We start from the raw sequence: 9,852 nt of genomic DNA on the forward strand, positions 1-9,852 counted from the left end.
TTTTTTTTTTTTTTTTTTTTTTTTTTTTTTTTTGGCAATATTATTTTCCTGAATTAAGAGGTCTCAAAATTCCAATATTACCCATTTAAAATGTCGTTCATGCAAACTGGTCCAACATCCATGTTGAAGGATGGTTCAACATTTATTGATGATCCTGTCATTAAGAACATTCAAGCCTGTCGTGAGCTTGCCAAAATTACACGCAGTTCCATGGGTCCTTACGGATTATGTAAGATGGTGATAAATCATCTTAACAAACTTTTCGTAACTCATGATGCCGCAACTATTCTTCGTGAGCTTGATGTGGAGCACCCAGCGGCGAAACTTCTGGTACAAGCCTCCAACGCCATGCAGGAGGAAGTCGGTGACGGTACAAATCTTGTCGTGTCTCTTGCCGGAGAATTACTCTCGCAGGCTGAATCACTTGTGCGAATGGGTCTTCATCCAAGTGAAATTCTGGAAGGTTACAAGAAGGCAGGTAACAAAAGCTTGGAAATTCTTGAAACCATTACAGTCGGAACAGTTGATGATATGCTGATCAAGGAACAACTAATTGCACCTATCCGCACAGCCATCGCTTCAAAACAATACGGATATGAAGATTTCTTGGCAAATCTGGTTATTGAAGCTTGCATCAACGCCTCTCCTTCTAACGTTCGATCTTTCAACGTAGATAATGTTCGTGTGGCAAAACTAGATGGTGAGTCTGTCTTGGCATCCAAAAACGTTCGCGGATTTGTAATTGCGCGAAACCCTGAAGGAACTGTACGTCATCAGAAAAATGCAAAGATTGCCGTCTATGGATGTGCTGTTGATGTTCCATCTACTGAAACAAAGGGAACGGCACTCATTGAGTCAGCTGAAGGACTTATTATGTACTCAAAGAAAGAGGAAGAGGTGATGGAGGGAATTATAACGAATATTCATAAAACAGGTGTAAATGTCGTTGTTTCTAATTCAACTTTTGGTGACCTTGCGCTGCACTTCCTGAACCGGTATAACATCATGGCAGTGAAAGTTTCCTCTAAGTTTGAGCTTCGCCGTCTCTGCGCCGCCGTGGGTGCACGAACTCTCTCCCGTCTTGATACACCGACACTGGAGGATATTGGCTCATGTGATAACGTCGACGTGACCGATGTGGGTGGCAAGAATATTATTTCTTTCTCTCAAGACAAGGATGATTCAAGGCTGTCTACTATTGTTGTGCGCGGGGCAACGAAAAACGTTCTGGACGACGTTGAACGTGCTATTGATGATGGTGTCAACGTCTTCAAGGCCCTTACCAAGGATAAGAGACTGGTAGCAGGTGCGGGTGCTGTTGAAATGGAACTGCAGAAAAGGCTCACACTCTTTGCTGAAGCCAGTCCTGGTCTTGATCAATATGCCATTCGCAATTTCGCATCTAGCTTTGAGATGGTTGCGCGGACGTTGGCTGAGGTTAGCGGTTTCAACGGAACGGATGTCGTCACACAACTGGAAGTCGATCACAACGCCGGTAAGGAACACCATGGTGTTAATGTGGAAGATGGTACCACGATTAATGCGTTGGAAGCTGGTATTGTTGAACCATATCTCACAAAATATTGGGCAATTAATTTGGCCACTGAAGCCGTTTTGACGATTCTTCAGGTAAATCAAATCATCGTCGCCAAACAAGCGGGTGGTCCGAAGAACCGCCCAGACCAATCCAGAGACGAGGATTAAAAGAAAGAAAATGTCATGCGAATCGTTTACAAGAACGCTTGGTAGGGGGAGCCCATTGGTGTCTTGGGGAATAGATACCAGACGTAAGTTTTGAAACTGTTTAAGAAAAAGAAAAGGTTGAGAAGAAAGAAAGAAAGAAAAAAAAACCGAGGATGACTCGAAAAAAAAAAAGAAAAACACACACACGTAAAAGTACATACACTTAAGCAAGACCGATTTTGTTCCTTTATTTACATAATTTGGACATTGTTTTGCTGCGTATTCTATCTGGAGTTAATCTTCTGAGAAAAAGAAAAAAATAAGTACTTTGTCCATCAAAACGGTTTTAGATTATTTTGTTTGCTATATTTTTCTTGTTTTTTTTTTTCTCTTGTTTTTTTTTTTGTTTGCGGGGTTATCGATGTAGGCGTGATGAATGGTGGTCGTTTCCACGTGCAAGGTCAAAGAATATCAAGTTTCCAGGGCATTAAAAACAGCACCACCGACCATGTAATCATTGATTTGAGGGACAATTGTCTCCAAAGCTTTGAGCATTTTGGTACTCATCCCAAATTGGTAGAATTGCAACTTCAAAACAATAGAATTGATACTTTTATGGGACTAACGAGACAACCTCGTCTTGCTGTCATCAATCTTAAAGGGAATCCTATTGCTTCTCATCCATGGTATCGTATCATGCTGCTCCTAACTGTTGGTTTCTCTATTACAATAATCGATGGTGTTGCTGTTTCTCAAGAAGAACGTGATATGGCCCGTGCCATGGGACCAGATGCTGCCCTCGCAGTTAGCTACGGTTGGAGACTAGAGCCAGCTGATCGATCACCGGAGGAATATCATCAAATTATAGATGAGTGCAAGGCTTCCCGAAGGCGTTCGGTAGCACACAAGGAGTTCCTTCGGACCATTACGCATGTATTACAGGAATGCGAGAGCGATAGTGTAATATTGTCAACAAAATATAGTAACTCTGGAATAAAATGTGATTATGATGCTTTGACGGTAGAACGTCTATCAGTTCGTGTAAAACAGCTTGAGGGACTACTTAGTGAAACCAAAGAAACTCTAGCGGCTCAACAGAGAAAATGGAGGGAGGCAGTTGAAGTGGGTTGTGTTGAAGGACTAACAGGTGCAGAACTCCGATGCGCAGAAAGCATTTTGTTTGTAGATGGAATTTATCTGCGTACAAACGTCATGACTTTTGATAATCATGGATGCAATGAGGGTGTCCGAGTTTGCCTTAAGATGGAGTCATCTTTACTGGTATTTCTCAGTTTCATGTCAAGGAGACGTTTAGTTGAGTTGTTCTTGGATGACATTGAAGTTAGGCATCACCGACGTAATTCTCTGCGCATTGAGGGAAAGTATGGGGCTGTTTTTGATATATCATTTGAAGACTCACAGATCTTATGGAGTGTTTACAAATTATTTTATCTTCGTCGGGGGATACCAGTGCCATTATTGAAACTCAGCGATTCAAAAAATGTGGATGCTACACTCATAAAAGATAAGAGGATGGTAATGGTACGAGATAACTTTGAAAATAGCAGTAATTGGAGCAACCATTCTGTTGACAATAATATGGGATCTTCAAAGGTTTCTATCCCACAGATAAAAAATACTTCAAAAACAAGAAAAACTTCTTATGGTCTAGATTCATTCAAATTTGGCACTCCTTACAGTGAATCTCCTCCTCCGGTTAATAAGAATAAACGAACAGATGAACAGCAGGAACTTCCACAAGAAGAAAACATCTCGCAAGAAAAAATTAGCGATACTATGGCTATTGAATTTCCTTCCAGTTCTATTCCTACTAATGATGCGGATGTTAAAGTTCTTGATGTTGGAGTTGGTTTTTCTAAAATTACTGCTTCCTCTCTCTGCAATGTGGAACCCACTGATGGTAATCATGAGTCATCAGTGAGTTCATGCAGGAGGATGTCATCCTCTCAACAGCGGACACAGCCTCCCTCAAGAGTGCCTCGTAGACGTTGTTCATCTGTTTCTGTGCCTGTAGTACCCCGACGTCTATCCTCGCGTATTGAAACTCCAACCACTCCGCGAGATTTAGATACTATTGGTACATCGACACAATCACCTCCAAACCCGACACGATTTGACATTGCACGATTTCGTATTGCCGACTCTGATTCAGATTCAGATTCAGCCTCATAGGGGCTATTGGAAATCATTTGCTTGTAATATTATCAATACCAAGATTAGGTAATACGAATGAAAAAAGAAAAAAAAAAACCGAAAGGAACAATAAAAAAAAAAAAGGCTTTGCCATTAATGATTTTATTATTATTATCATTATTATTGGTCTGTTTATTTTAAATGTTTGGTTTAGTGGATTATTATTATTATTATTTTTTTTTTTGTTTCTTTTTTTATTGTTCTTGTCTTTTTTTTTTATTGGTGGGGGGATTTCTTTCATGTAGTAAGTAGAAAACGAGAAATGGATTTGCGAGAGAGCGCTCTGGGTAAGATTGACGATGCTGTCAAGAAGGCCGTCGAGGACTCCATCAGCGCTGAAGTTCATTCAATGGCAATAGCTAAGTCTTCGAACCCATCAGCTTGTGGACATGTAACTCCTCACCTATTTTCTTTAACAACTTTTGATACAACATCTACTCTACCGGACTTTCTCCCGTTAGAAGGGGTATCATGGCCAGATCCAGTTAAGACAGTTTGGAGAACCTTTAAGGCTAACTCTATTGTTGGTCTGTTTCCAGAACTCTCAAGGGCGTGGATAACAGTGGACAATAAACTTCTCTTGTGGAATTATAGTACCGGAAGGGATTTTTTGGTCTATGATGAGATACCTGAGCTTATTGTTGCTGTTGGAAACCCTATTATCCCTACTACTGGTGTCTTCCAGTCTCACATAACATTTGTACTTCCTGTTGCGACTCCAAAAACAATTCATCTCCTTGGATTGTGTGTGGTAGGGAATGAACCAGTGAACAAAACTGAAATGTATGTGGTAAGTCTTGGCTTTTCAGTAGTGACCTCTACACTCGTTACGAAAATTTTAGGGGTAAATGAAACAGGTCGTATCTTTACAGCTGGAGCAGATGGATGCCTTTATGAACTAAAATATATGAAAGAAAGTACACCATTGTTTCCTAAAGTTAGACTTGTAAATCATTCACTTTTGTTTGGTGGAATACCGGTTTTGGGAGCTGTTACTTCGGTTATGAGTGCATTAAAACAGACTTGGACTAAGCAGAGATCACCTCTACGTGACCTTGTGGTGGATGTGAGGCGTAATTTTCTCTTTACATTGGATGCAGATAGTAAAATTTTTCTTTGGAAAATAACTGAAGATGGATTAAAATTTCTTACATATGTGAAGTTTGACAGGAATTCATTTGAGCGTCACCGTCATGCAGAGTGTGCAATAGATGAACCTGTTAGTCTTGTCAAGATATTTTGTGTGTCACCGTATGATGATAATTGTTCACTTATTGCCATTGCTTCTAACGGTGATCAGTACCACTACGTTTGTCAAGAAGGAATATGGGGTGCTATTGATGCTACACTTTCTCAACGTGAATATGTACCATCATATATTTCTTCCGGTCGTGAAGTAAGTGTCTGCTTTGCCTCCGATGGTATTGGTATTTTATGTCACACAGAGAGAGGAGATGAGAATAATTCTTCTGATTTTGTGGATATTGTGACTTCTCCCAAAGCTATTTTACCTCCACACAATAATTGTCGTGATATTGTCGCACATTTTGAACCATTGGCATCACGTATGGTTAGAGTAGAGGCTATTGGTGAAGTCCCTCTTAAGAAGGATACAAGTCCTAATGAATTATGCGTTCAAGTTTTATGTTCACCGAGACAATTTGTTTTTGTTCACCGTCATGGTATATCCACTTTTATGAAATTACGACCGGTTGATACACTTCATATGATTTTATCATCTTCAGGACACCAAACTAGGGATAATCTTCTTCATCGATTTTCTTCAATTTATAGTCCTTCTGATTACTGTTGTATGCTTGTCCAAATAGCTATTGGTTGTACAAATGTTCCAGCTATAGTAAATGGACCATACATTGAAAATGGTATTACTAATTCTCCATTTTCTCAGATAGAGAAATTACCTGGAAGAACACAAGGACCTCTTTCAATGGACCAACTTGGTTCTCAACTTAATGGTGTAACTTCACAAGAAACTCAACGTCTGGCACGTGAAATACTTCGTACTGCAATGATGCCAAGTTGGCATGAAGGTCCAAGTTCTGGTAGTGTTGCTGCTGAAAGACAAATTGTGGTACAAGTTTCACCTTTTGCACTTGGTGTTATGTCCTACGTCGGGAGGGTACTGTACAATGTGTGGCAAAAAGTATTGAAACTTCTCCCATTACATGAATTGGCTCTTGTTGAAGTGGCACTTTCTTCATTATTGCGACTTCTTAACATGTTGAAAAAAGATGTTTGGTCTGAAAACTTGGTTCAACCAACTGTACCTTTTCACTGGGACCAAAGTAAGGTGACACTCACGTTTCCTCTTCATGGGTCTTCTGTGTCTTCTTTTGACCTTAAAATGCTTCAATCTGCATTTTTGTATTCATTACATTCATTATGTGAGCGGGTATTGCAAGTAATAAAGTTTGTAAAACAAACAGCTTATATTCCACTCACTTTGGATGATAGCAAAGTTACTTTTTCTCAAGTTGTATGTGATCAAAATATTGCCCACCGATTAGCACGTTATATTGGAAGAGTGGTACTCTCTTCTGAAGAAGGTATCGGTTTTTCACAGCAGGAGAGAATTAGTCCAATGACTCAACTTCAACTTGAGTGTCCTTACTTTTTTAACTCTATTGATGTTCAAGAATATAAGGCACGTATTGAACTTGATCAGATATTTTCTTCAAGCGATGAGAGTTTACATGCAGTTTCAGAGAGTAAGATGACCGATTGGGAATCTTCTGTTTCTCGAATGGCTGCTTCACTTTGGTCTTCAGGAGCATTACAGGGTATTTGTCATCAACTAAAAGCTCTTAAGAAAGAAGATACTGCTGTAAGACTACTTCTTCATGCATCAGGTCAGTTGGACCCAAATAATTCAGCGTTTGAAATTTATCTTTCCGAAAGAAGTGGTAATAAAAGTGAAAATTTGACTTCCACACTTTATACTCTTTATCAAGAAAAAGTAAAAATACTTGGAACTGTGGTAAGCACTTTAGAAGATACATGGAATACTCATCGAAGTGTTGTAGATAATCTTCTTGGTGGTCCATTGTGCTCTGGCTCTATATGGCAAATTGAACCTTCAGATGAAATGGCACATTGTTTCTTGTTTGATTGGATGTGCGTACCGCGTGATGATGCGACCATGACTCGTATGCTTAGAGAGACATTAATCGCAGTACGTTCTCCTTTTCTTGAGAGTTATTTACAACGTAATGTATCTACATTGGGAGAACAATATGCACATTATCTTCGAAAGACAAAGAGGAATTATGATAAAGCTATTGAAATTTGTGCTAGTATAGCCCAAGGGCCTCTTCTAGAAATACCTAGAGAAGAACGTATTCCTTACCGACTTCGTTGTTGGTCGGAAGCAAGAGATTGTGCTGCGGAGTGCAACTCCGATCAATTTTCTACTCTGGATCAACGTGTAAAATTGATGGAGGCACAATTACAACTTTCTAAGGTTATTTGTGAATTTATTAATAGTGGACTTCCTCAGCTGGACAGACAAATTGCAATTGATGATCGGGTGGTTTTAACTGAACGTCAAGTGGCAAATGAACAACTTGAAATTGTAGAAAATCATACACTTTCTACAAGTCAATTACTTGAAATTGCAGGTATGTTTTCTGCATTGGGTGGAGCAGAAATTCAGCTAGATATTTTGGTTGCTGTAAACGTTACAGATGCATCATATTACGCCGCATGTGTTGAACGAGCCTTTCAGCAACGTAACACGACTATTGAAGAAATGGCACGACGAATTCTAAGTAAATGTGCTCAAGCGATCGCTTTTCCATTAACTCATGTAGCGAAAATACTTGAAGCTTATGCATTTCTTCAATCACCTGATGGGTCTACACTGACAGTGGATATTTTAAGCGATTGTGGCGTGGAACGCAGTATCATTTTTTCCACAATTTTAACTATCCTTGAGAAAAAAGATACCATTGGTGTTCCTTGCAAAATATTTGATCAAGCTGTGGTTACAGATGCTTTTCTGGTACATTCATTAGCTACTGCCCTTCATCGAGCCGTATTTGCTCCACACGTAGGGTCAGTACAATTACATTTTTTGAATACTGCTCTCAATACTCTTCGCGAAAGCATTAGTAGAGTCGCATATGGTCCAGGTGATGAACACAGTTCAAGAGCCTTAATAGCAGCAGAGAGGATACTAGAACAGTGTCACCTTGCTTCTGGTCGCTTAATCTCGAGGTTTGGTTACTAAGATTCCTTTAAGAAAGAAGAAAAGAAAAAGAAAAATTAGAATATTTGGTCAGACTGATAGAGTTCAAGAGGTTTAAATGTGGTTGGAAATAAATAAAAAAAAAAAGAAAAAAAATAATCTTTTGCTCTGTACTACAATTTTTATTCGATATCTCTGGTTTTTTCTTCTTCTTTTGAATTAAGTATTGTAGTGTAATTAGGGTTGATGTCAGGTTTGTTTACGCCGGATAATGCCAACATGAGGACGCGAATGTGGCAACAATGGAATGCTCGTCTCGAATATGCACAACGTTCTTTGGGTGAGCTCATGGGATACTGCGATGTTACCTGCGAGAGAGGACATCGTGTAGATGGCAATGTTTGGTATGCTGATCGTTACCTTTATCCAAACCACTGGCAACCAGGCTCAAAAGTACGACCTAAACTTGTGGATGATGGGCAACCGCATTCGTGGTTTAACGCCTGGTTAAAGACTACCTCTCTATGGGTAGGTATACTGGTGTTATTTTTTCTGTTGCTTCTTGTTTTCATACAAATGCAGTGATAATGAAAAGTAATTATACATGTCTGGGTGATCAAGTGGGTTTTGCGTTTATTTTCAAACAAGAGGGCTGATAACTGAATTTTGGCAATTACCCATACCCCCATTCCTGCATCTTGTATTTTTTTTTTTTTTTTTTAATTTGTTTGTTGATTGGTGAGGTGTTTGGGGTGTTCCCCACTGTACACTTATTTATTTAACTTTTTTTGGTAGCAAAAAAAGGAATGACGGATGTTGCCACTCGAGTGGAGAGGCTGAGGGAGAGAATCAAACGAAAGCGGGACGAGGTGTACCACCATCTGGATGCAGCCTTCTACTCCCAGTGCCGCTCTGTACTTGAGGAGGTGATGCGGCGTGATGTGAACGCCCTCTTTGCTGCGAAGCCCTGCGATCTGCCGGAGTACACACTGCGGGTGGCGAGGCCGATGTGGTGGGCCCTCATTGCGCGGCGCCTCGACCGGCACGAGTACGGCAGCCGCGACGAGTTCGTGCGGGACATGCGGCTGGTGGTGGAGAACTGCTACGTCTACAACGGCGACGCCGCCCCCGCCTCCGCCCTCGCCCGCCGCCTCGAAGTGGCGATGGAAGATTTATTCGTCACGCGACTCGCCGTCGCCCCGCCGGACGCGCGCGACATCATCCGCCTCGGCAAAGGCGTCACACACGCACAGGCCCGCCAGCTGTGGGAGATCGTCTGCCGCTACGAACAGCAGGAACAGGGAAGGGCTGCAGCGCGGCAGCATATCGTCCCATCACAGCTCAAGTGCGCAACGCAGAGACGCGTCATCGCCTTTCTCCGCCACAAGGCCGAGGCGAGTGAGAAGAATGGAAGAACCGAGAAAACCGCACCTGCGCATCAACAACAACAACAGCAGCAACAACCCACTAGAACCACAAAACAACCAGTGGCACCGCAATACCCTACTCGAAACATACTTGAAACAGATGCTGATGTGGAGTTTAGTTCAGAGCAGAAACCACAACAAAATACTCTTCAGGAACCCCAGCTTGAACGTGTACCACAAAATCAACGATCGGGGTTTTCTTCATTTCCGACATTAAGCCCTATTCACTTTGATGAAAGTTCAGAAGGAGAGGATGATGGAATGGAAGGGTTCTGATTGATTTTTTTTTTTTTTTTTTTTTTTTTTTTTTTTTTTTTTTTT

General features: G+C 40.9%; 5 protein-coding genes across 5 annotated transcripts; all 5 read left to right on the forward strand.

The window, feature by feature from the left end:
* Positions 1-99: 99 nt before the first annotated feature.
* Positions 100-1,704, forward strand: TM35_000341170 (chaperonin; the record flags this gene model as incomplete). Its single annotated transcript, XM_029029015.1, has 1 exon — positions 100-1,704. The coding sequence occupies one exon, from the start codon at positions 100-102 to the stop codon at positions 1,702-1,704; it is 1,605 nt and encodes a 534-aa protein (XP_028879571.1).
* Positions 1,705-2,115: 411 nt separating this feature from the next.
* Positions 2,116-3,876, forward strand: TM35_000341180 (uncharacterized protein; the record flags this gene model as incomplete). The annotated part of the gene is made up of 1 exon (XM_029029016.1): positions 2,116-3,876. One exon carries the CDS (start codon positions 2,116-2,118, stop codon positions 3,874-3,876), a length of 1,761 nt encoding a protein of 586 aa, XP_028879572.1.
* A 283-nt stretch (positions 3,877-4,159) lies between these two features.
* TM35_000341190 (nuclear pore complex protein (NUP155)) lies at positions 4,160-8,146 on the forward strand (the record flags this gene model as incomplete). The annotated part of the gene is made up of 1 exon (XM_029029017.1): positions 4,160-8,146. The coding sequence occupies one exon, from the start codon at positions 4,160-4,162 to the stop codon at positions 8,144-8,146; it is 3,987 nt and encodes a 1,328-aa protein (XP_028879573.1).
* A 204-nt stretch (positions 8,147-8,350) lies between these two features.
* Positions 8,351-8,689, forward strand: TM35_000341200 (uncharacterized protein; the record flags this gene model as incomplete). The annotated part of the gene is made up of 1 exon (XM_029029018.1): positions 8,351-8,689. One exon carries the CDS (start codon positions 8,351-8,353, stop codon positions 8,687-8,689), a length of 339 nt encoding a protein of 112 aa, XP_028879574.1.
* A 221-nt stretch (positions 8,690-8,910) lies between these two features.
* TM35_000341210 (DNA-binding protein) lies at positions 8,911-9,807 on the forward strand (the record flags this gene model as incomplete). Its single annotated transcript, XM_029029019.1, has 1 exon — positions 8,911-9,807. One exon carries the CDS (start codon positions 8,911-8,913, stop codon positions 9,805-9,807), a length of 897 nt encoding a protein of 298 aa, XP_028879575.1.
* Between the last annotated feature and the right edge of the window lie 45 nt (positions 9,808-9,852).

This window comes from Trypanosoma theileri (genome assembly GCF_002087225.1).
Source record: "Trypanosoma theileri isolate Edinburgh chromosome Unknown TM35_Tth_34_V1, whole genome shotgun sequence".
Taxonomy (NCBI): domain Eukaryota; phylum Euglenozoa; class Kinetoplastea; order Trypanosomatida; family Trypanosomatidae; genus Trypanosoma; species Trypanosoma theileri.